At 35.2% G+C, this 26,864-nt stretch overlaps 3 protein-coding genes across 6 annotated transcripts; 2 read left to right on the plus strand and 1 right to left on the minus strand.

Annotated features, from left to right (window-relative positions):
- The first annotated feature begins 7,060 nt into the window (after nucleotides 1-7,060).
- Nucleotides 7,061-12,909, plus strand: LOC136208948 (pentatricopeptide repeat-containing protein At5g15280, mitochondrial). 3 transcript variants are annotated; one of them, XR_010677330.1, is made up of 3 exons: nucleotides 7,061-10,892; nucleotides 11,614-11,837; nucleotides 12,158-12,908. XR_010677330.1 is itself a non-coding variant. In XM_066000257.1 (2 exons), exon 1 carries the CDS (start codon nucleotides 7,118-7,120, stop codon nucleotides 10,886-10,888), a length of 3,771 nt encoding a protein of 1,256 aa, XP_065856329.1. In that variant the 5' UTR covers nucleotides 7,061-7,117; the 3' UTR covers nucleotides 10,889-10,892; nucleotides 12,158-12,909. The 3 variants fall into 3 exon arrangements, 1 of the variants encoding a protein (XP_065856329.1); XR_010677329.1 differs by having other exon boundaries at nucleotides 7,062-10,892; nucleotides 11,556-11,837; XM_066000257.1 differs by lacking the exon at nucleotides 11,614-11,837 and having other exon boundaries at nucleotides 12,158-12,909.
- Nucleotides 12,910-22,183: 9,274 nt separating this feature from the next.
- Nucleotides 22,184-26,544, minus strand: LOC136208959 (pentatricopeptide repeat-containing protein At5g15300). Of its 2 annotated transcripts, XR_010677331.1 has the most exons (3): nucleotides 24,793-26,544; nucleotides 23,059-23,142; nucleotides 22,184-22,973 (listed from the first exon to the last, which is right to left on the minus strand). XR_010677331.1 is itself a non-coding variant. In XM_066000271.1 (1 exon), exon 1 carries the CDS (start codon nucleotides 26,436-26,438, stop codon nucleotides 24,813-24,815), a length of 1,626 nt encoding a protein of 541 aa, XP_065856343.1. In that variant the 5' UTR covers nucleotides 26,439-26,543; the 3' UTR covers nucleotides 24,619-24,812. The 2 variants fall into 2 exon arrangements, 1 of the variants encoding a protein (XP_065856343.1); XM_066000271.1 differs by lacking the exons at nucleotides 22,184-22,973; nucleotides 23,059-23,142 and having other exon boundaries at nucleotides 24,619-26,543.
- LOC136218863 (casparian strip membrane protein 5) lies at nucleotides 22,524-23,313 on the plus strand. Its single transcript, XM_066006021.1, has 3 exons — nucleotides 22,524-22,723; nucleotides 22,819-22,942; nucleotides 23,089-23,313. The coding sequence occupies exons 1-3, from the start codon at nucleotides 22,524-22,526 to the stop codon at nucleotides 23,311-23,313; spliced, it is 549 nt and encodes a 182-aa protein (XP_065862093.1).
- Nucleotides 26,545-26,864: the final 320 nt, after the last annotated feature.

The following is a 26,864-nucleotide window of genomic DNA, read 5'->3' on the forward strand; positions in this document are numbered from 1 at the left end:
CCCCTAACGTTTGTAGCCAAGGGCAATTTTACCCCTGGCAATTTAGGCTAATTTCAGACACTATTAGAAAATACAGATATCTTTATTCATTATTTTGCACCAATTGTATATCAATTCATTCTAAAAAAAAGATTTCATGTTTTTTGTAATTTAATAATAGAATTGGAGATTAATATTTATAAATTCGGTGAATTTTTTGAATTTTTTTTGTCTAACTCATACAAAAGACAGTTTATTTTTTTACTTTTTTTCACATCCCAACGTATGTTTATGAGTTGTTACTAATAAAATGACGCACATGTGAAGCGTATATGATAAATTTCATGACCCAGAAGACAGTTTGATGAATTATTTCTGAAATTGACCCAATTTATCAGCATTAGGGGTAAAATTGCTCTTGGCTATAAAGGTTAGGGGCAAAATTGCACCATTTTAGACGTTAAGGGTAAAATTGCTCCTGACCCAAAACGTTAGGGGTATTTTTGCACCTTAACCCAATAATTATTGGTAACAATGAGGGTGAGTTTATTTTGGCTAAGACTCTAATAGTTATCAGGTTGTTGAAAGTTGAGGAAGCTAAGGTGCTAGGCATTCCTGAGGCTCTATCAAAGCTAAAAAAAATCTCAATTACACGAATGTGGTCATTGAAATGGACTCAAAGATCACTACTAATGCCATCAATTCATGCACTAATGATTCTTTTGAGTTTGCTTTATTATTAAACAATTTTGTTCTTATGTTTTAAACAAAAATTCCGTGAGAATTAGTTTTGTCAAAAGACAGGCTAATCTAGTTTTCCATGTTGTTGTTATGACATCTAGTTTTTATGATAGTTCAAATGTTTGACAAGCTATCGAAGTTTACATGTACTCCGTGATTCAATGCATACATTAGAGCATGTCCCGTAGTTTTAATCTCCTTTTTACTTTCCACTATTAGGTTGTAACCAACCATTATGGAACTTGTTCTTTTTTCTTTTATATCGTACTGAATGTGATAACAAACTTTATGTCGGTCCTTAAAATTTATAAATGAAAGTAATTGGGGAAAGTGTTGGCCACGGAGGACGTCAGATGTAGCACCATGGGCCAGATGAGGCGCCTTCGACACTGTCCGAAATAGTATCAGAATTGCTTTTTCTGTTTTTAAAGAATTGATTCCAGTGAAGTGTTATTTTAGTTTAGGGTAAAGTTCAAATAAAACCCCTGTGGTTTCACTAATTTTCAGATAAAGGATTGTGGTTTACTTTTTGTCAAAACGATGACTGAGGTTTTCAACTTTAGCAAAATAAGGACTTTTTCGATTGATTCTATTAAAATCACTCTTAACAACTTCAAAAATGACATATTTTAAGAACTACTAATATTCTAAGCAACTTTAATTCTTCAACTTTTTTATTTCGAGATTATTTAGATGATGTTTGGTAAAGAGAGAGAAAGTTAATGTTTAGAGAGAGAAAGTTCCAAAAAAGATGATTTTCTAAAATCGAAAATGTAGTTCCATAGAAAATATGACATTGAACAACTTTAATTCTTGAAAATTTTCATTTTCAGATCGTTAAAGATAGTTTTAATAGCATTATTAAAAGTGCGAAACCTCAGTCCTCGATTTGACAAAAAGTAAACCACAGTCCTTTATCTGAAAATTAGTGAAACCACATAGGTTTTATTTGAACTTTCCCCTTTAGTTTATTACCAAGTCTAGATGGTAACAAAAAAAAAATGGCTTAATGCATATTTACACCCTTAAATTTGGCAAGTTTTACCTACTGGCACTCCGAACTTTTTAAATAACTTATCACACATTTATAGTTGGCCTTAAAACCTATCACACACCTATAGTTGACATTAAAAACCTATCACACACCTAAAGTTGGCTCATTAGGACCTCGTGCACACAAAATCATTGATTTATCATCCTGGGCACAGTTCGGTCCAGTTCGGGGATTCAAGAATCTCCATGATTGGATTGAACTTCGGGGATTCCTAAAAATGAATCTCCAGGATTGGATTGAAAATTTAGGTCGAGACTAATTCAGAGATTTGGGGATTCGGTTCCAGTCCAATCCAGTACAGTTATTTGACGAGTCAAAATTTTCTTTTACACGCACCATTCACTGTCAACAAATTGAGCAGTTAAACACATGTATGACCAATTCCGGAGACTTGTCCAAGTATCTGTAGTGAAAGACACTATTTGGCATTGAGAATTGATTAAAGTTTTCAATTTGATTTTCTTCATATTGAAAAGAGAAAAACAACCCCTAGTAATGGTTCTCCTTAAAGGATTTTGAATTCTGAAATATTATTAGTACAAAACTCCTTAAATCCACATTTCTCAACCGTCCTAAAAGAAAATTCATCTATCACAATCATTCTAACCAAATCTCTTCTAAAAACTTCCTGATCAAAACGATTAAAATATACTTTTGCTTGCTCATTATCAATTGGCTTCTTAAAGACTAAAGTTGTCTGAGTTTTATCTTTGTTTTTTTTGTGCTTCAGCTAAATCTTGTTTATGTGGAAACTTTTTGCAAGATTCTCTCAAATGTTTCCACAAACCTGAAGTGTCTTTCATGATTTTTCCTTGATAATTCCCATTACACCAAATACATAAAAGTCTTCCGGTTTCAACTCCTTTTGAATCAAGAATTTTCTTAAAATTTTCTCAAACATGAGATTTAGACTTGCTATCTTTTTGAGACATGGATACATCACATGTTATTGCCGGAGGCATTAAAGATCCAACAAGATCACTTTGGATATTTGGCTCACTAGACATAACATTATCTGTAGATGAACTATCATATGTTGATTTTCTCTTGTTACCCGCCGAAGACATTCTGTTTCATTACAAAATAGAATAGATAATTAGTATTAGCATAAAATTTCTAAAACCTTTGCATAAACTGTGTCAAATGTAAATGGCTAATTATAAGGATCATTTTTTAATAGTTAAAATGAACATAAACAGAGAAATTATCAATGGGTAAAACAACTAGCACAAAAACTTGACAGACACACATCTTCATAGAAAAATAAAATCAACTCGCAAAAGAAATGAGTTACTTAGTTTCAAGATTAATAATTTTAACATCTTAACACAAGCAAATCTTAACAAATGTGCAGTATAAGCTAAACACTAACAAATTAAAGTACACTAGCAGAAAAAACTTGACCAGATTCTAACAAGTTAAAATTCAATAACAAAAATCAAAATTTGACTAAAGTCAAACACTACCAAATTAATTGATCTATTTTGATTGTTATATGTACACATATTTTAGGATTTAACCAACAACTAAAAGAAATAGTAGGAGAAACAGTACCTGCAACTGAAATTGCAAACAATTAAATTTCACTTTAGAGAGCAAATTGGGGATATGATGTCAGAACTAGAATTCTGATGAAGTAGAAGTTTAGAATAGGAAGAAAAAAGAATGAGAATATAGAGAAGAATATAGAAGAAAGAAATAAAAATTTCATTAATCAATTGCATAATCAATTAGTAGATGCTGATTTTTTTAAATAGGAAACGGGACAAGAGAAGTACAACTAGCCTAACAAATCATCACCCTAATAATTCTAACCTACCTTAAATAAGAATATGAAATACAACATACCTTAAATCACCCTAATAATTCTAACCTACCTTAAATAAGAATAGAAAATACAACGTACCTTATATAAAAATGATTTTGCCTTATTTTAGGGCTCTTAATGAAAATTATTCCTCATTAAGAGCCCGGTTAAACATTTTGTCCACTGTGGGGCTTGTTTGACCGGGCTCGAAACCGGAAGACTAGCTTCCGGTTTCAATTTGCAAAAAAACCGGAAGCTAGTCTTCCGGTTTCTCTATTTTCTTTTTTTATTTATAATAAAAACCATATATATATATTTTTTAAAACTTTGATGTCCACCTCCGCTGCTTAAAAAATTTTAAAATAAAATTTCAAAAAAGTCTCTTTACATTTTTTAAACTTTTAATTTAACTTCAACCTTTAACTATTTATTTTTAAACTCATTAATTAAACATTTCTTACCAAATAGTTAGTAAAAAACATCTAATTCGGTTAAAAATATTTTATTCTTTTAAGTGTGAGTTTGAAATTATATTTTTGACAGTTTAAATTATGGTTTTTACAGTTTTTTTATAGTCACATTACAGTTTAAATTATGGTTTTTACCCTTCGAACATTTAACTGTCACTTCAAACAGTTTAAATTACAGTTTGAAATGGTTTAACTGTTATTTAATTGTCACTTTGAACATTTCAAAGAAGTTTGTGGATAAATTGAAGTAATTTCATATGTTTTTGGTTAATTAATTTATAACTATATTAATAACATAGTAAAAAAAATTGACATTTTGACAATTTTTTTTTTTGATTAACTTATACTTGGCAAACTTTTTTTACAGTCAAAACTCATTCGAAGATTCGATGTGACAGTTAAATAACAGTTAAACCATTTTTTACAATTTTAAAAAACACAAAGCTAAAATTGATATTGTTTGGAAATATTATGGTTAAATTTATAATTTCAAAGGGTAAAAACCATAATTTAAACTGTAATTTGACTAGAAAAAAACTGTAAAAACCGTAATTTAAACTGTCAAAAATATAATTTCAAACTCATACTTAAAAGAAGAAAACATTTTTAATCTAATTAGATTTTTACTGCTAATTAATTTGGTAAGAAAATGTTTGATTAATGAGTTTAAAAATAAATAGTTAAAGGTTGAAGTTAAATTAAAAATTTTAAAAATATATAGGGACTTTTTTAAACAAAATTTAAGCAGCTGGGTGGACCTCAAAGTTTTTAAAAAAAAAAAATATATATATTAATAGAAACCGGACGATTTCTATTTTTTATAATAATAAAAAAAAAGAAAAATAGAGAAAATGCAAGACTAGCTCCTAGTCAGGAATTTTCACATGCACCGTAATGAGCAAGTGAATTTGCTAATTCACCGTTAGATGTAGGCTTATTCAATCTAAGTCCCATGATGCTTTGAATCTCTGCCTTAGAATTCTAATAAGCCTAGATCTAACGGTGATTGAACAAATTCTACATGCTCATTAAGGTGCATGTGATCAAGACTCAGCTTCCGGTTTCTTTGCAAATTGAAACTGGAAGTTAATCTTCCGGTTTGGAGCCCGGTTAAACAAGCCCCACAGTAGATAAAATGTTTAACCGAGCTCTTAATGAAGAATAATTTTCATTAAAAGCCCCAAAATAAGGCAAAATCCAAATAAAAATAGGAAATACAACAATTCACGAAATAGGAAAAAATAAAACTTGATATATAAAATATAAATTTCATATGATAAATTTTCAGTTCTTTCAATCCAGTTTGGTCCAATCCAATGCAATTCGGTTATCGGTCCAATTCTAAATAATTCGGTCCAGTTCAGTCCAGTTCTTGACAAAAAGTCAACAGTTCAGTCCAATTCTGGATCTTTTTACTCGAATATTCGGTTCAATCCAGTTTCTCCAAGATCCGCGCCTAGTCCTATCTTTGATATATGATGTGACATACAAAACGGACTAATACGATTTTCTTTTTTCAATAGCACGCACATGTGACCACGTCTGTCAAAGATGACAGATCAAGATTTTGTGTCCAAGAGGTCCGAATGAGCCAACTTTAGGTATGTGATAGGTTTTTAAAGCCAACTATAGATGTGTGCAGGGGCGGATGTAGGGGGGTCAAAGGGGGCATTTGCCCCCTTCATCCCATTAATTTTTTTTAAGTCCAAAAATAAAGTGCAAAAATACCCCTAATATTTTGGGTCAGGAGCAATTTTATCCCTAACGTCTAAAATGGTACAATTTTATCCCTAATGTTGGAAGCCAAGAGCAATTTTACACCTAACGTTGATAAATTGGGTCAATTTGAGAAATAATTTATCAAACTGTCTTCTCGGTCATGAATAATAGTGTCTGAAATTGATCCAATTTATCAACGTTAGTGGTAAAATTGGTGTAAAATTACAAAATTGATATGCAATTGGTGCAAAATAAAGAAAAAATGACTGTATTTTATAATAGTGTCTGAAATTGATCAAATTTATCAACGTTAGGGATAAAATTGCTCTTGGCTACAAACATTAGGGGTAAAATTGCACCAATTTAGATGTTAGGGGTAAAATTGCACCTGCCCCAAAACGTTAGGGATGTTTGATGCGTAACAACCCGAGAATCCCAGAAATGGATGATTACCAGTCGGAAACATTATAATTTACGTTTTTTATAAAAAAAATCATGAAAATAATGCATGACAATTGAACGATTTTGCATTTTTCGTCACCAAAAATTGAATTGCATTTTTTGTTATAAAAAATTGAACAATTTTACATTTTTTGTCTAAAATTTTTTTACGTAGAATTTTGCCCCCCGCTCCCTCAAATCCTGGATTTGCCACTAGATGTGTGATATATTTTTAAAGCCAACTATAAGTATATGATAGGTTATTTAAAAAGTTCAGAGTGTCAATAAGCAAAACTTACCAAGTTTAAGGGTGTAAATATACGTTAAGCCAAAAAGAAAATACTAACAAGTTTAAGGGTGTAAATATGTATTATTTTCATGAGTTTATAAAAAAGATGTAAATCTTAATGTTTCCGACTCGTAATCATCCATTTTCGGGGTTCGGATTGTCACGCATCAATTATTTTCATAATTTCAATTATTGTTGTTCGGGTTTATGATTTTGGAGAGAGAATTTTCAGTTTTTGATCAAAATTATGAGAAGGGCAAAATAGTCCAAAAGAGACTGTGATAAGGAATTTAGTTGCGGTATTTACAGTTGACTTAATAAAGCAGCTGTTGGCACTCTCTCTCTCTTTTTCTCGGATCCTCCCCGGAAAAGGTTTATTAAGAGGATTATATATTATATATGTATATATATATTTTTTTTTATCAAATTAAGAGGATAATATTAAAAAAAAAAAAAAAAACAACTTGCAACGAACGAACGACTAACGTTATCAAAACAGCAAGTCGTTCAGTCTCCTCACAGGTCTGACATGTGAAACGGCAGATCGTATTACTACTGATGCCCACCAATATCAATTTTGTTAGCCATCGGTCCGTCAATTGCTACAACATGGTGGAATGAGCAGCAAAGCCACCTCCGTCACGACAACCACCTTCATTCTGGGTGATGACATGCTTCGATTCCTCTCATTTCTTAAGCCCAGAAAGTACCATATCAGACAGGTCAGTTCTCTCTTTTCTCACTTCTCGATTAGGCCGCACTTCTTTGGCACTGCTTCTTCCAGTGATCCAATCAGTACCATAAACTGCATTGCTATTTCCCAATCTATTTTATCCAAATTCCCTAATTGTTTTGAAAGCCAAGGGAACAAGTTTGCTAAGGATACTTCTTTCAAGGAACTTCTCTTGGATATTTCTGATTTAATACCCGATGTGGCGCGTAGATTTAGAAGGGTTTCCAGGTTGGAACCTGAAGATGTACTTGAAATATTGCTGGGTTTTCAATCTGAATGTCAAAAAATTGAAATTAATGGTAAGAAGGTCGAGTCTTTGTGGGGGGTTTTCAATTGGGCTAGTGCTCAGAATAAGGGTTTTAATCATCTTCTTCACTCATGTGAGGTTATGGCATCAGTGCTTATTCGGTATGGAATGCTTAGAGAGGTTCAGTTACTGCTTTTGGCAATGGAGAGACAAGGAATTTCGTTGGATAACAATGACATCTTTTCTAAGTTAATTGAAGGCTATGCTAAGGCGAGTGATATAGAAAGAGCGGTGCTAGTGTACGATCGAATTAGGGAGCAAGGTTTCATACCATCGCTGTCTTGTTATACTGTATTTATTGATCTGTTGGTGAGAATGAGAAGAACCCCACTGGCGTTTAGAGCTTGTTTGGATATGGTACAAATTGGGATCGGTTTGAAGCATAAGGACATGGCTGGAATTGAGATGGTTGTCAAATTGCTTTGTGAGGATGGAATGGTTCAGCAAGCGAGGTATCTGCTGAAGCAGGTAACAGCTTTAGGTTTTCAAATTAGCAACTTAGTTGTTAATGAGATTGCTTCTGGGTACTGCGAGAAGAAGGATTTTGAAGATTCCCTAAATCTTTTTGTTGAAAATAAGTGTTCCCCAAATGCTCTTGTTGGAAATAAGATTATACATGAGTTATGCTGTAATTTTGGTTCAAGGAGAGCAAATTTGTTTAGGCTTGAATTGGAGAGTTTAGGTTTGACGCCTAATGAAATAACTTTTGGTATCTTGATTGGTTGGTGTTGCAGGGAGGGGGATTTAAGGACTGCCTTTGATCTTTTGGCAGAGATGTCGTCAAGAGGCCTAACGCCTGTTATATGGTCCTATAATGCCCTTATTGGTGCATTGTTTTGTGAGGGCATGTGGAACCATGCCCAAGATGTTGTAGATGAAATGTTGGAAAGGGGAATAGCCCCAAATTTATCAACTTTTAAAACTCTTTTGGCAGGATATTGCAAAGCTAGACAATTTGATGAAGTGAAGAAGACAGTCTATAAGATGATGAACTGTGGTTTAATTGATTCCGCTTCGCTGGACAATCCGTTGTCCAAGGGATTCCTGGTCTTGGGGATCAATCCATTATCTGTGAGATTGAAAAGAGATAATGATGTTGGATTTTCTAGCACAGAGTTTTTTGATAGTCTTGGAAATGGACTCTACTTGGATACAGACATGGATGAGTATGAGAAAAGAGTAAGTGACATTCTTAAGGGTTCCATGATACCTGATTTTAATTTGTTCCTAAGAATGGAACCTGATCACAGAAATTTTAAGGCAGCTCTCTTGTTGATAGATGAAATGGGTCACTGGGGTCAAGAACTGTCTTTGTCTGTCTTTTCAGCATTAGTGAAGAGGCTTTGCGCATCCCGTTCCAATTTCCGGGCATACAACCATCTTATTGAGAAAATGCCAAAGTTGGCTAATCAACTAGATGATGAAATTCTCAATTTGCTTGCTCGAGCATATTGCAGGAGTGGATTGACATTCAAAGGGAGGGTAATGTTTGATCAAATGCTTACGAGGAATATAAAAATTGAAAATGAGACATATACTGCTATGGTTGTGGGGTTTTGCAAGCGGGGAAATTTGCACGATTTTTATGATTGTTGGGATGTTGCTCAAAAAAACAAATGGTTGCCTGGGTTAGATAATTCTAAGTCTCTGATTGAATGTTTGTGTCAGCATCGGATGCTGAAGGAGGCATTTGAGCTTTTCCAAAGCTTACTGGTATTCCATCCTCACTCAAGATCTCAAATTTGTCTTATGTTTCTTGAAAAGCTTTGTGTTACTGGCTTTATAACCATCGCACATAAGCTAGCAGATGAACTGTTTCAGCAGGGCTGTGTGCTTGATGGCATTCTTTATAACTATCTCATAAGAGGGTTATGCAAGGAGAAAAAATATACAGCGGCCTTCACAGTATTGGACGAAATATTGGCTTTAAACTCACTTCCATGCTTGGATGTTTCTTTGGTTTTGATTCCTTATTTGTGCAGTGCTGGGAAATTTGATAAAGCTATGACTTTAAGAGAGATAAATTTGAGAGAGAAATCCGTTGATCAATATTCAGTCGATTATGCTTTAATGAAAGGACTATGTATGACAGGCAAAGTTGGGGAAGCAGCCAATGTACTGCAAGATATGCTGTTGAAGGGGCTTATTCCTGATGCTGAAATGTTTAATTTGCTATTTCAAGGGTATTGTCAAGCCAACAGCTTGAGGAAGGTAAAAGAGCTACTTGGTGTTCTAATAAGAAATCTTTTTAGCCCCGAAATGTCAAGTTACAGGAATTTTGTGCGCTTGATGTGTATCCAGGGTAATTTTAAGCTAGCATTAAATCTGAAAGAACTAATGGTAGGAGATGGAAGGTACAATAGTCTCATCATATATAACATTCTGGTTTTCTATCTATTTGCTGCGGGAAATGGCTTTCTTGTGGATAAGCTTCTGATTGAAATGCAGGAGAAGGGTTTGGTACTTGATGAAGTCTCTTACAATTTTCTTGTGTATGGATTTTCAAAGAGTAAAGATGTGTCTAGTTGTGTACAATATCTCTCCACTATGATCTCAAAGGGATTTCAGCCAAGCTATCGCAGCTTACAAACAGTAGTAACCTGCCTCTGCGATATTGGAGAACTCGGTGAAGCCATGAAGATTAGTCAAGCAATGGAAATGAGAGGCTGGTTTCATGGATCAGTTCTTCAAAATGCAATGGTTGAAGGGCTTGTTTCTCGGGATAAGCTTCAAGAAGCTGAATGTTTTCTGGATCGCATGGCAGATAAAAATTTGATTCCAGATACAATTAACTATGATAATCTAATTAAGCAGTTCTGTTTTCGAGGAAGAATGAGCAAGGCAGTTACTCTTCTGAACATAATGTTGAGAAAAGGAAATATTCCTAATTCTGCTAGTTATGATTATGTAATCAGAGGTCTCTGCATGAGGAATCAACTCGATGAAGCAATGGATTTCCATACTGAGATGTTGGATGGGGATCTTAAACCGAGTATGACGACATGGGAAATGCTTGTTCTCAAACTCTGCCAACAGGGACGAACTGCAGAAGCAGAAAGCCTTCTCCTTTCTGTGGTTCGGTTAGGTGAAACTCCAAACAGGCTAATGTACTCCTCTGTAATTGATAGGTACCGATTTGAAAACAATCCTAGGAAGGCATCTGAGCTTATGCAAATGATGCAACAGAGTGGGCATGAGCCAGATTTTGACACTCAATGGTCACTCATTAGCAATTTACAGAATTCCAAAGACAAGGGAAATAACAATAGAGGTGAAAGTTTTCTATCAAGGCTTCTTTCTGGAAGTGGATTTTCTTATAAAAAGGACTCAAAGCTCAAAGTTGGATAATGAGGTACTGAATTATAAGGTTTCTTAGCTTCATTAGTTGACATATTACATTTCTGTTTATTGTTTAAGATTTTTAACTTTCAACATATACGGTTAAGCTGCTGAAATGTATATGCCCATCGAGATTGCTTATGACAGATGTTTCTTTTTATTTCTTCAATTCAATCTTCATAATGCATTTTCTGATTCAGTATATCTGCATTTGATGGTCTTGTTCTCTCTTGAGTTGATGTTGAAGGTTCCTTTATCGGTCTACTAGATAGACATAAAAGGTCGAAGCCATGACGTACCCTTAATTGCACATCTCATAATTGATACTTTCTTTAGCTTATCCGTGTGATTTGGTTTCATATCATACATTTTGCTTCTCTTAATCAAGGTGGATTTGTTGTCTCATATCTTATTACACTGAATGCATCTCCATAATCCTTTAAAGCTTAAAAGTTTGATGCCTTCATTTGGATATTTGTGGATTTCCTTTTTGGGAAAACTGGAGAAGTACAAGTTGGTAGTTTTAGTTGCAAAAATTGTATGGAAAAAAAGATTTAGTTGTAAAAAGAAAATGTAGTTTAGGTCATTTGCAAATTAAAGAAAACTCAGTAAAGCTTACAAATCTTTCTTCGGTGTATAATGCTTTTAATAATTTGCGTTAAATTGATGTAATTAGGGACCTGGAGATGTTTGGTGTGATGTTGATGTGGCTGAGTTCTCATTTTTGTGCTCAGAGCCAACTCCTGAGGAACAGTTGTACAGTGAGATTGTGGATGATTTGCACAGGATAATCTATTTATTGGTTCGGGTTCTAGGTACTTGTATATTTTTCCTGCATCCTGGAACTCCTATCCTTTTGGTTTGCGTCGGTACCCCATGTGCTACTATTTAGTGCTGATTGCACAACATAGGATGCAATTGCACCACAGAGTTCAGCTTCAGATAATCTCTATCTTGTGTAAGATTCAATTCTCTTTTTAGTGGTTTTGATTAAGCTTTCTGAACTGAAGTAGCCACTTGTTCATAGTCAAACCCAGCTTGTGGTCAAATGATTTATCGATCATGGCATTCGACATGTACCAGATTATGATTAATTTACTATGATATACTGAGACTGGTAGTTCAAAGCTCTTTAATGTTCATAATAAGACATATTGCATTTGGTTTCTAAGTATTAGCTACTCTTGTTCTTCACTTGTTAATGATTGTTTTGATAGTCTATAATTCCCATCTCATACAATTGATGATAATAACACAAGGGTTGTTAAATGTAAGCAGGTGGAAAGTCAGGATATATCTACGGTCTTGGAACCTTTATTGAGAAACAAGTAATGAAGGTTTGAAGAAGTTCCGGTGTGACCACAGTATCTGTGTTGGTCTACGCCCTTCACTACAATGATGAGATGCGCATTTGCTATCGAACTTTCTGATTGTCGACGAAAACCAACAGACTTGTGACCTTGAAGGAGACAGTGGAAGCCTGATCCTGTGGAAGGTTGAGAATGGTGAGAAGCCATGGCATATTGGGGTCATTTGGGGCTGTAGTGCCGATATCGTGGAAGACAGGCTTAAAGGTTTGATTCATGGATCAGTTATTCAAAATGCAATTGTTGAAGGGCTTCTTTCTCAGGATAAGCTTCAAGAAGCTGAATGTTTTCCGCATCGCATTGCATGGCAGATGAATGTTAATTCCAGATTCAATTGAATATGGTAATCTGATTGAGTATGATTATGCAATCAGAGGTCTCTGCACTGAGAGTATGAAGACTTTCAGTACTGAGATGTTGGATAGGGGTCTTGAACCAAGTACGAAGACATGGGATGGGAACTACTTGTTCTCAAACTTTGCTACGATGAAACAGGAATATAATTATTAACTATAAAACTGAAATATGTAATACAAATGAAATTATGAAAAACTTGAACTGACGAAATAAATATTGGATGGAGTAATCTGAGATTTGTATTAACAGTTTTCTTAAAACAGATTTAGCCGCTATTGGCGATCGTCTCTCAACCATATATTAACTTTAAAAAGTTATAGATATACACTTATATTTTTTTTATTATGGCTTAATATATTTTTAGCTGTTTATACTTGTTCACAAAAGTTAAATGTTATATGTATTTTGAAAAGGTTCTATTTACTCTTTGAATTTGGTTAAAATGACTAATTGACTTTTTGAAAGGTATTTATTAGTATTCAGAATTTTCTTAAAGTGGTCTATTAGCTCATATTTCAACATTTTCAAAATCTTTCCTTACTTTCGTCATGGGGATTTGAAGAGGTTAATCGACCATTTTAGATAAGTTCAAAGGTAAATTGAACATTTTAAAAAATATAGAAACAATTGACTCTAGTGGTGTATTAAGTTTTTATTAGAATGCGCCTTCCGTTTTTGAAAGGATATATCAGAATTTGACACATTTAAATCATTAAGTTGTCTTAATTATAGTGTTATTTTTATTAATTTGATTTTATTAATATACGCATACACATATTTTGTAAATAAGAATATTTTATTTATTTTACTTTAATCAACATTAATAAATTAATGTTATTAATTTACTTCATAAGGATATATAGTAAAATCTTCGTATTTACTTCATAAATTAATACTCGATAAATTAATAATCTCTTTAGAATAATAATTTCTTCTGATCCCGACTTGAGCCAGTTCGAAAAACGATCAATTTTAATAAATTAATAAGATAATAATTTTTTGGAACAATCCTTTATAAATACATTATTTTATTATCTCTACAAATTAATAATTTCTTAAATACATATGTCAAGTATATATAGATATATACTTAGGATAATGTAGCAAAATATAACTCTATAGCACTTTTTTTTTGCTTGAAATTTAAATCTAGCTGAATTTCAACTCTAACTATTCTCAGGACGATTGTCCTTGGGTCTTCACGAGTCTGATGCACCTCATGCAGGCATCCAAGATATTTTATTTTCTGATTTGTGTGGTTCGAGTCTTCCTAAAATGATTCGAGTTTAGTTGTAGAGCTTTTTGCCTCCTTCTGATAAAAAAAAAAATTACATAGTCCCAACATTATTAATTTATAGAGGTGCATCAGATTCGGGTTAAATATTCTATTCATTTTATAATGTTGATTACAATTAAATAAAAAAATATTCAGTATTTAAAAAATATGTGTAAGGATATATTCGTAAAACAACACTATACTTAAGATAATAATTTTTTTTTTTAATGGATATGTCAAATTCTTACACAACATCCTCTAAAAAATGGAGGGAGTATATATGTGAGGGTTTTTACCCTGACTTAGTAAAGATTTAGAAGGTTTAGAATTAGAATAACGATAGAAGAGAGAAGGAGATGGGAAAATGAAAGGATAGGAGAATAATTCAGAGATTTCTCAATGATAACCTGAGTTAATTCATGATCTTAAGGTAAAAGTGAATATGTTGTTATTCATAGACCACTGGCATTCATTACATTTGGCACTTATAATGAGTTGTATCCTATCAGGCAAATAATGCTACTGGTTTGACTTGGGTCAGAGAAAGTTTAGTTTCCTTAGCTAATTTTTGGTGAACAAATATATTGTGGGTGCTACTTGTGAGAACCTCGTTATGAAATTATGTTGTTTTTATCCGGTACAGTAAAACCTCTATAAATGCATATCCTTGGCACCGGAAAAAAATATTCATTAAGCGAGATTATTTATTTATCGATAAATGAATAAATTATTCATTTATCGATAAATTAATAAATGATTCATTTATCTATAAATATTCATTAGATATGTAATTATCTTGTTTAGGAAATATATTATTTGATTGATTTGTAATTATCACATTAGCATAATTACAAATCAATCAAATAATTGCAAGATTCGTTCAGAAGATGTTAATGTTTCTGAACCAGAAGTTAGTCAATTAGATGAAGATATCCAAGGATTAAGTGATGTCGTTTCTAATTTATGCTATAAAAATGTGATGGATGTCGAACACCTTTTGAACTATCCTAGCGAGAATGATGCAGTTATGGAATCGCTTACAGACGAACAAATTATCCAGTCAATAATGAACAATGATGATGGAAATAATCCAGAGCCAGAGTGATAGTTGTGTTGTCGCAAATGTATCGTCAAAAGAGGTCTTTCAAGTAATGGTCACCTTAAACAACTACTTGTTACAATATGAGCAAAATATACCAGAACTTGTGTTTGCACTACAAAAAGTTAAGAATGGTGTTCATTTTGGTTTAGGTAGAAAGAAAAAACTATCAACTATAAATGCATTTTTTTAGAAAAAATGACTTCTAGTTGATTGATTAAAATGTTTTGGTATATATATATATATATATATATATATATATATATATATATATATATATATATATATATATAATATTGTATGTAATTTAATATTTATTACTTTATATTTTCATTGGGCCTTAAGAATTTAAATATTTTTTATTACTTAATGCATTTAGCGAGGTTATTACTTTAGTCCATTGGCCCAAGTCGGGACCGGAAGAATTTATTATATAATCGAGGTTATTACTTTATCGAATATTCATTTATCGAGGTTTAACTGTATGTTGTAGCTGGGCCCCACGTCGCATCGTACGAAATCACGGACCGAAACCTGAGGCTCTTTTACAAATTTTAGAAGTTCTAATCACGGTATAGATTTCTCGATCAAATTGAATTTCGAGAGGTCTTAGTGATTCGTGTCCCTTGAGAATGTCATTACGCACTTTTCGGGACTCGATTCGGAGGTCAAACAAAGAAGTTATGACCATTCGAAATTTTCTAGCAAAAAACTAAGACGAAATTGGGCAATAACCTTAGATTTGGTAATTTTTAGCCGTGGACCATGAAATACAAAAGTGTTTGTCTCGTCGAAACGAGTCCAGTGAAACAAGAATCGTCGAAATCGGAGGTTGGAAATGGTATTTCTGATCTTAAAACAGTAGGACGAATTAGAGGCTGACACATGTCAACGCGTGCATTACACACGCTGAACATGTGTCATTGCGTCAATGCACGCTCCAAGGTGCAAGTAGCCTTCGTCTGATGCGTGCTAAGCACACGAGCGTATGTTATACATGCACCAGATACCCACACACTCTTGTCCCAATTCATATTACTCTGTTAAGTTCTTATGTCTCTTTCCATATACAATTGACAAAAGTTAACAGAGCAATATAAATGACGTGTCACTTTCATTCTCAACTCAAATGGATTTTAGGCGTACAACACGCCCAACTTTCGGTCAGATTTTATTATGCTCTTTTTAGCACCATTTACAAATGCAGGGGCCACTACTATGTTTCTTTCAACTTAATTACTAACTCTGACATCCCTTATTTACAACTCTGTGACTTGTATATTTACAATATTTCCATGTAATATTTAATTTCTCCCTTTTAGCTTTCAAGCTTTGTGTTAGACTTTTAATTAGTTGGGCGTTTATGTAATTTTTATTCTTAGGGTTTATTAGGTATAAATAGCCCATTTTAAATTGTAATGAACAACTTTATGAGTCAAAACAATTATTTTCCAATGGAGACTAGTGTTCATGCTCTGATTGTGTTTAGAGGTTTTTAGACTCTTTCAAATTTAGCTTGAGAATCTCATCTTTGTTGGTTTTTGAATTAAAACTTTCAAACAAATTCTTCTTTCAATCCATCTTTGCATAAGCTTTTTAGTAGTGCACTGATGCCTTGGAAAATATTTGTCTCCACATTTCCAGCAAGCCTCAAGGTTCCTTTTGGTGGTTGATGGATGAATTTGAGATTTAGGATTTGGTAGTTTAGGAATTATAGCAGTTATAAACGCTCAACCCTTTACTTGGAAAGGTCTATTTTTTCATTACACAGTCACTTAATATTTTTAAGGACGACACGGGGTGTGTCCCTTCTGATGTATGCATTGCTTAGCTTTTTTTTTTATCATGTTTTAGGCTAATTCGATATGTCGAGTCACCACTGGAGATTAATGTCCGGGATCATATAAATTAGATGACATATGAGCTCACACTATGCCATCTCTTGAGAGTTAGATTCGTGAATTAAACGATTAAAGGGTTTGATTAATAAATTCATAGACTTTGACTTCTGTTAGAATAACATTTATAATTGATTTTTAGTTTATAATCATTCATCACATGAAAAGCAATAAATAAATACTGAATAATAAATTACATTTCAACATTGCACAAAGCCTATACAGTCGGTCTAGTCATAAAAATTAAAATTATTAAACCTGCAAGACAGATAAAGGCTAACTGCGAGACGTTAGGACCCGACTTTCGGATTTATCTACAACGGCGGACTCAATCAAGTAGGACTCATCTTAGATCACATCGTCTAATCATATCAACATGTGTTTCTATCCGTGATTTACATCTACCTATTCTAGCATATTTAATATTTATTTCAGAAATACCCCTTATCCCATAATTAATCGCATTTTACGTGTTTGAGCATTTATACCCCTATTTATGCCTAATTGAACGTAATTTTACCGAAATAGGAAATTACAGACTCAACCGGGACAAAAACTTAAAAAGGGTAGAATTTTGTAACTCTGCAGTAATGGCAGATCGGCCACTGGTTGTGACTGATCGGCTACTGGTGGTGGTTGATCGACCACTACCTATAGAATTACAAAATTCTATTTTTCTAGCACTCGAACTACAGTAAACTTGAACGAAGGCGCTCCTAGACGGTGCAAAATCCTGAAGGCGCTCCCCATTCCATAAAACACTCATCCTTGGAGAGGAAACACATTTTAGAATTAACTGAACCCATTCTGATGGAAGCCCTAGAGCTTGAAGAGTATCAGAGAGGAAATCCCAACTAATCATATCGTAAGCTTTTTCCAAATCAAGCTTGAGCAGCATGAACCCCTTCCTACCCTTCCTGTCTCCGAGAAAAGAGGCAACTTCCTACATCAAAATAATATTATCAGTGATCTGCCTACCCAGGACGAAGCTGCTCTGCATCGGGCTGACCAAGTTCCCCAAAAACGGTTTTAGCCTGTTCACGATACACTTGGTAATGGATTTGTAGATGACGTTGCAGAAACTAATAGGCCTGAATTGAGCCAGGTCCTCAGGGGCAGACACTTTAGGAATAATAGTAAGCAAGGTATCGTTGATTCCTTCCTCAAAGATTTCATTATTCAAAGCACCCAACACACTCTTAACCACGTCATTCCCCACCATGCCCCAGAGCCGTTGATAAAAAAAATCGTCTGGAAACCATCCGGACCCGGAGATTTCATATGGGCCATAGCAAATAAGGCCGAATGAACATCTTCACGGTTGAAAGGCTGCATAATACGGTACAGGTCCTCCTGTTGCCATCGCGGAAAGGAGAAACGACATTGAAGCTTTGGTCGAGAGGCTTCCTCTTCTGTGTACAAATTAGAATAAAAGCTAACGACCATCCTCTTTATAACAGTACTATCCCAAATCCAACTCTCGTTTTCATCTCGAAGCCCTTCAACCTTATTCCTTCGCCGCCGTAAGATCGTCGAAAGATGGAAGAATTTGGTGTTGCGATCTCCACACGTTATCCACTATATGCGCGAATTTTGAAACCAAACAATCTCCTCCTGGTGAAGGACTTCGTTTAGATGAGCAGTAAGCTTCCGTTCAAGCTTTAAAAGACCCGGTGTAGTTTGAAATGACGGTCTATCCTGGATCCCAGCAAGGCTGCCATACAAACTCCTTTTTCTACGGAAGACATTACCAAAAATTGAGGAATTCCAGTCTTTCAGAGAAGTAGCAGCATCATAGATACCCGCGATCATCCCATTTGCACCCTGCCAGCAAGATGAGAAGGAAGTAGTGAAATCCGGGTGTAGAAGCCACGCAGCTTGAAACCGGAACGGCTGCTGCAGAATGTGATCTCCAACAGTTTTTAAATCGACAAGAATCAGCACGTGGTCCGATTTATTGCGGGGGAAATGCCTAACAACGGCTTCCGAAAAACATCTGGCGCCAAGTATCAGCAGCTAAGGTTCTGTCCAAACAACAGGCAACATGAGTCTGAAGTGAATGCCCCTTATACCAAGTAAAACCCGGTCGGTAAACCCCAAATCAATCAAAGCCAACTCATTAATCCAATTAGCAAAGCTGGCACATCTATTGAAGACGCTCATAGACCCTCCCATCTTTTCATCAACCGAATTTATGCAATTAAAATCACCCACAACAAGCTTGGGGTCAGTCATTGAGTTGCTAATGCCCCGCAAATCATCGAAAAACCGTCGCTTAAAAGACATCTGAGGCCTTACATAAACCCAAGTAAGAATCCAAGTTTTGCCATGGAAGGCACCTCAATCATAGTAACTTGAGAATGAATAAATTGCGGGTTCGTGGAGATAGTGGACTGAGAGATCCGGGTGCTGTGCCAGAAGAACAACCAAATCCTGCCACGAAAACCATCTGTATCTACAACCTCAAGAGAAGAGAAATGCAACATTCTCTTGATATCGTTTGCGTGGAAGGCGAGGCTCAAGCAAAACAAGAACATCAGGATCATGAGTTTTAACCATATGACGAAGAGCTCGTTGAAAAACGCTACCCCCAGCTCCAAACACATTCCAAGAGATTATCTTCATAACAAACTGACAGTAAAAGTAACACCATCTCACAAAAACGAAACCAAGACTGCAACGCATCCTTATGGGGCCATAAAAGGATCACCATCCGATTCCACATTACCTTCAAGGGATCCCGTCAAATTTGCTACATGTGTCACTGGTTGCAAACTGCTTCCGAACAAATTAGTAGCCTGAGCTAACGACTTCCAACGAGGTTCCACACTTTTAGAGGAGCTAGCTAACCTTGTAGTGCGGAGCCGTTTGCCACGATTCCCTACTTCAGAGATCCTAGGATCTGAAGATAAAGGGAATGTTTTAGCGCCAGGACTCTGGGTGACATGCTCAAAATCGTCACTTAGCTGACCAAACTTATTACGTGTGGGGATGTCCATTCTCTTTCCAAACTCAAAAACCGGAGCCTTGCCATTTTTTTATCAACTTGATACTTCTTCATATGAGTAGATGGTGCTCTGATAGACTCAAGCAAACTGCTTCCATTTGTCTCTAGATCAACCCTCATAGGAGCATAAGAGTTTTTAGGAGGCGAATTACGTAACCCATGATCCTCTGAAGGAAGTTTCTTCCGAGTAGAGTATTTCCAACGGGGTGCCATCATCATCCAACCACCATAGTCCACCGAATTTATTGCAGCTTCATTACTGGCAGGCACCACAGTGTTATCCGGCTCAGTGATTACTGGAGCATTTCTCGGGCCTCTAGCTGGGACTGGATCTTGATTCTGATTCGATGGCACGGAGGTAGCTAGGATACTCGGTCAATGACATTTGTCCCGCATGTGACCATATCTTCCATAGTTTGTGCATGCAATGTACAAACCTTCATACTCCACTCTTTGATTAAATCCATCTAAAGTAATCTGGGTCACTAGTGGTTTGGTCAAGTCCAGCTCCAAGCAAACTCTTGCAAAATGGCCTCGTAGCTTTTGCCTGAGGTAGTGTCCACTGTAACCGACTTACCAATTGCTTTGCCTAGACCCATCAAGATGTTTTCATTAAAATAGATGAGTGGCAGCTCCAGGAAACGGACCCAAACCAGAATGGATTCAACTATGGCATCAGACGGGGAGAAGCATGGGCTCTAGGTACGCATAGTGAGGTAATGCCCTGCACAAGCCACGGGCCCCCATGATCACCATTTCTCTGTCTTCATCAAGCACAAACTTTGCTATATGGTAGCCCTGCCCAAGATCGATTAAGTCTCAATCCCCTTTTGGCTTCCACAGCTCGTGAAATCGGTTTCTCAACGCAATATACCTAATCAAACGACCCAACAACTTCACTATTAGCGCCGGTTTCCAAGGCTGAGCTAACTTGTTCAGTAATGTTGGGTTTATGGTAACCACAAGGTGCAAAGGGTTTTCATCAGGAAAAACGATGGACATTTCTCTAGACGACATAAGGTCAATCCTTGACGAATCTGTCATGGTCGTATTAGAATCACGTACGATGTTACAGTACGATTGATAAACACCATCAGCGGCGAATTGCAAGCTCGAAGGGGCGAAATCAAACGGTTTTGAAGGGGAATCACATACGACGTTACGGTACGATTGATAGACGCCATCAACAGTAGAATTTCAAACTCGAAGGGGCGAAATCAGGCGGTTTTGAAGGCGAATCACATACAACGTTATGGTACGAATGATAGACACCATTAGCAAAGAATTGCAGGCTCAAAGGGGCAGAATTAGACAGTTTAGAAGGCAGCGGTACAATGCAAGGGTTGGAGACGATGGAGTCTACCCTACTTTTTTTTTTTTTTGAAACAATGTATATTCCCTACCGATTCAAAAAAGTAATTCCCTTTTTTTTTTTTTGAGAAAAGTATATCCCCTACTTAATTTAATTTTCAATAACCTTTATTTATTTATTTGGTCCATCAATAACCTTTATTTGATTTCATTATAATAAAGTTTGTTTCTCGTAACGAAGGTGGATTAGTTGATTTTGACACCATCTTGTACTGAATGCATTTTGATACGTCATTCCAAGTATAATTCCATACATGTCCATAAATCAAATAAAGCTTAAAAAGTTTGATGCCTATATTTGGATATTATATGTGAATTCCCTTTTCGGGAAATAAAAATGGAAAAGTACAAGGCCAGAAATATGGTGTTTTTAATTAGCATCTAACATTTAATTTAAAATACTCTTTTGTCTTCAACTCATGGTTGATTATATTTTAATTATCCTAGACCATATCACTCTCCCAAAGGTATAAACTAATTACTTTTTTACATAGACAATAAATAATAACTATAACAGCTAAATTTCATCTTAAATGCAATGATACACGTTCTTAAAAAATGATACTTTTACCATTAGCAATTCTTTTATGAGATCCTAAATTATACTGCTAAAAAAAATCTATTAGAATAATAAAATCTTTTAGTTAAAATTAATTATATTTCTTAATCCTTGTGCATTTTCCTAAAAAAAAATCTATTGTGAAAATATAATACTATAATAGTATTACAGTTCAGAGATCATGAATGCATTCTACTATTATTAAACATCTGGCATCAACCGGTATAGTTATTCAAATAGGCTTTCATTATCAAAGTAATTGCTTAAAAAACTTGATACCTTTAACAGATAAACTTCTATTGTATAATACTAAATCCAAAAGGAGAAACGTTTACAATTAAACAATTTGCACATAATTCAAATAAAGCATAGTGGATTGGTTTCATGTACTAGATTAGAGAATAGTTTGGTGGAGTTGGAAGAATGGGATACCACATACCTTAATAGAGCAAGTACGGGAGGTATTATCATTGTTTCATCTATAACATGGACACACTCTGTGCATATTTTTAAGGTTTAATGGTGGGGTTCATTTTCCACTAACAACACATGTATATATACACACACATCATAGATTCATATATACAAAGCATTGATCTAATTAGCCTTATTTGGGTTATAACTCATATTTCCATTTTCAGCTAAAACAGTTGCAGTTTTCTTCTGCTATATAAACTTGAACGTTTATATAATTTTATATAGCAAAAACCATGAAGACTTCTATTCAACTTGGTTCAGCCCCAAAAGCTGCAAATAGAGGATTGTCTATACTTGACTTCATTTTGAGGCTAGTTGCACTTGTTGCTGTTCTAGCAAGTGCAATTGTTATGGGAACTACTAACGAAACACTCCCTTTCACTACTCAGTTTGTCCGGTTCAGGGCAACGTACGATGATCTACCTACGTTCACGTACGTTTTCTTTACTGCTCTACATATATATGTAAATGTTTACCTTTTAAGTTTCGGATAAAATGATCATGAGCTTCTGGAATTCTTTTGAGCAGGTTTTTTGTGGTCGCCAACGTGATTGCAAGCGCTTATCTGCTTCTTTCTCTCCCGCTTTCTATTGTCAACATTGTGAGAAGCAGTGCAACAAACAGTAGAATTATCTTGGTCGTCCTTGATGCGGTATATTCCTCTTGAGCACTTTTTCTTTGTTCTGTTCATATAGCAGATCTAGTTATTGAATATCAGATTTTATCAACAAATTTAGTAACACAGAAGTATGAGGTTTTAGTTTTCACCTGAGAAAGTTCATGGCTCTGATGCTTCAGGTAATGCTGGCTCTCTTAACTGCTGGAGCATCAGCTGCAACAGCTATAGTATACCTGGCACACGAAGGGAATACTCAGGCAAACTGGTTTGCTATCTGCCGACAATTCAACGCATTCTGTGAACGCATCTCAGGCTCCATGATTGGATCCTTTGTAGGAATTGCAGTGTTCATATTGTTGATCTTGTTGTCAGCATTGGTCCTTTCCCGGCGAAATCAGATCTGAACTTCTGCATCGTAATTAATCTGCATATGTGCATTTATGTGCTTGTGGTTTTATTGTTTGCAAGTGTGATAGTATGACAACTTTTCTTATCTTTTCCTCTGGTTTGGAATGTAATGAAATATGTTGGCTTGTGATTTGAGTGATAATGTAACTAAAAGTGTATCTATTATTTGCTCATGCTTGGTTAGATTCTAAGGAATTTTTTTCCAGGTTGAGCATATTCCTTTTCTATGATTAATGGGATTTCTTTTCATTCTATATATGAAAACACTCTATTCCCTTAGCGAGGCAGGTGAAACATTAATCATTAGGAAAGAGGAACGATAAGAATCGCAACACTCAAACACACGCAAACTAAGATCAACAAGCACTAATATGAAGAAATAGAACTGCTATTAATGGTTCTCAAGTGTATTCTCCACTTACATCGCATATAAGAGAATCTAACACGATCCTGCAATAGCCTAAGGACTGAAACTCTCCTCCCTAGCCTAAAGGCCGATTCCAAAAACTATATTTCCGATATATACACATCAACCAAACCCCTAATATAACGGGCTAGCCCTATCCATGTGTCACTTTCTATTCCATCATTGCCCTCAACTATAATATAGCATTGTCTATCGCATTCTCTATCAAGGAAGCTTGTGTACTTAATTGTACAACGTTGAACATTTAATGAACTTGTGCTAGGACAGGAAATGTTGTAGGAATCTCTACAGCTATGTGATATGTATTATGTAATACATATGAACCTAAAGTTGATGTTGAGATAATCCCAAAGAGACAAGGGACAGATTTGTCAATGCATAGCTAGACTGAAAATTAAAAAGGCAGACTTATCTAATGTCAACCATGATAGTCATTATGGCTTATCTAGTTTCGCTCTGACACGGACCTATATGAACCAAACAAGAAAGTATGAATTAGACATTTACAATTCTAAGCATGCTCAAATACCAGTTCTTGGATTGTAGACATTCTCAATCCTTGAAAAACCTTAAACAGAAAATTCCGACTAAAGCCTCAATCTCGTAGGGATAAGCAAAGATTAAATTCTCTATAAATATAACAAGTTGATGACCATTGGCAAGGTTAATAATAAGCTGCTTGTTGAATAAAATCCGTAGCATATTGATAAATGTTATTTTGGAGAATGACAACATTTTACTGTGTATTAAGGTTCATTTTTCTGAAAGTCCAACATGTTGAATTGAAGCAAATATTTATAAACCGAAATTCTTATTTTTTGGTTGAAGGACGCGGTTGCAATGCTGTCTAATTTTCTTCCAAATTCACAACCAATACAAAAAATTTCTTTCTTCGCCAACCTATTTAATATAACCAGATTACAGAATTAGTTCTGAAATGTATAATTTGACAGAAAAAGGCAAAAATGCCTTCTCATCATCGATATTATTTGTCAAAATAAACAGTTCAGAGTTATATCCAACGAAGGTAGAAGAGAACATTTCTTACCAACCTGCAGCTGAAAATATTTAATTTCTTGAGTTTTTGGATTTTGAATCAAATGTGAGTTGCATGAGAGCTCTTTCTTCTGCTTCAATTATGCTAAAGCCAGGTACTTTCTTCGCTCCGCTAACATCCATTAAGTTTCTCATCTTCTCAAACCCGTTCCACTCGCCTACTGAAGCATATATGTTAGAAAGCAACACATAATCCCCACTCTGATCTCTTCTCATTTGGAGTAGTTGCTCATTTGCACGCCTACCCAGCTCAACATTCCCATGTGTTGTACAAGCCCCCAGCAAAGTCCTCCAAATTATAGCATTAGGTTTGATTTTCATACTATCTATGAATTCAAATGCTTCATTTAGTAGCCCAGCACGCCCTAGCAGATCCACCATACATCCATAATGCCTTTCATTTGGCTCTATATTATACTCATCTTGCATAAGATTGAAATACCGACGCCCTTCTTCAACTTTGCCAGCATGACTGCAAGCAATTAGCACTCCAATGAAAGTGATTTCATCTGGCTTAATATTCTTTAACCTCTGCATTTCTGTAAACAATTTGATAGAGTCCTCCGCATCGCCATGAAAAGCCAACCCAACTATAACTGAATTCCATGTTAAAACATCTTTCACTCGCATCCCTCTGAATACATCAAGTGCCCTCTCAATACTACCACACTTAGCATACATGTAGACAAGCGCATTTCCTAGTAAGACACTCGAATTTCCAGAATTGAAGTTCGAAATTGAGCAATGTATCTTCCTGCCTACCTCCAAATCTCCCAAATCTGTGCAAGCTGACAAAAGACTGAGCATTGTAACCTCATCAGGCAGTTCTCCCACATTTCTCATCTCTTCAAACATTTGCAATGCCTGCTGATTATCCCCATTTTGAACATATCCTGCAATCATAGCATTCCAAGTGACCACATCCCTTTTAGGAACCTCATCAAAGAGTCTCCTAGCACATTGCATCTCCCCTCGCTTAACATATGCTGTAATCATCACATTCCAAGCAATCAAATCTTTCACAGGCATTTCATCAAACAGCTGCCTCGCCACTCTCAATTCCCCTCTCCTGGCATACCCTGCTGTTAAAGCAGACCAAGCAACAACATCCTTTTCAGCCGAATCGTCAAAAATCAATCTAGCTATCCCCAGATCACCACAGTTAGCATGAAAATAGATGAGGGAATTTCTCATAAACTTATTTTCTAAAAACCCATATCTAATGATTTTTGCATGAATACAAGAGCCAGTGTTTCTCCATTCAAGCCTAGTACAAGCCTTGAGCAAAAACGAAAAAGTGTAATTATCAGGCCTGGTACCGCGAGTCTCCATTTGGGGGTAAAGTGAAATAGCTTTTAAAGGGTGTCGGCTTTGAGCTGAGCCTCGCATCACGGTGTTCCACATAAAGGTGTCTGGTTCAGCTATTTGAGCGAGCAGTTGGTGGGCATAATCTATGGTGCCAGAAATGGCAATGGCGGAGGAGTACATGAGCTCTCTTAAGGCTGATACATCTGAATTGAAGCCTTTGGTGATAAGAGTAGCATGTATTTGCTTCAAATGACGAAGGTTTGTGCAGCTTTGCCATAGACTTGGCCGTCGCCGCTGGCTGCTGCTCTTGTCGTATGATTTCCTTATCATTGTCACAAATTCTTCCCGCGCTTCTTCATTTGTATCGTCAAATTACTTCATTTGTTAATTTTTAGTTTTCAGTAGACGATTTTCTGAAAAATAAAAAGATAAAAGTGGTTTGATTTAATTAAAGAATCTGGGGTATTGGCCCTGTTTGGCTGTTTGTTGACAGGTGTTTGCTGATCAGCTGATGTGATTAGCGGATTAGCGGACGGTGTGAAATTGTTTGGTAAATCTTAACGGATTACTAATAGTTGTTCGTATAAAATGACAAATAAAGATATGCTAAAACATTTATTTGAGATTAAAGATTATTAATTAGAAGTAAAGACGTCATAAAAGCTAGGTTTTTCAAAATTAGCTTTTTGACCAAATAACTCTTTTAAATTTCTTTTCATCAAATACCATTGTTAGAGGTTTGACTAACCAAAACCT

This window comes from Euphorbia lathyris, chromosome 1 (assembly GCF_963576675.1).
Source record: "Euphorbia lathyris chromosome 1, ddEupLath1.1, whole genome shotgun sequence".
Taxonomy (NCBI): Eukaryota; Viridiplantae; Streptophyta; class Magnoliopsida; order Malpighiales; family Euphorbiaceae; genus Euphorbia; species Euphorbia lathyris.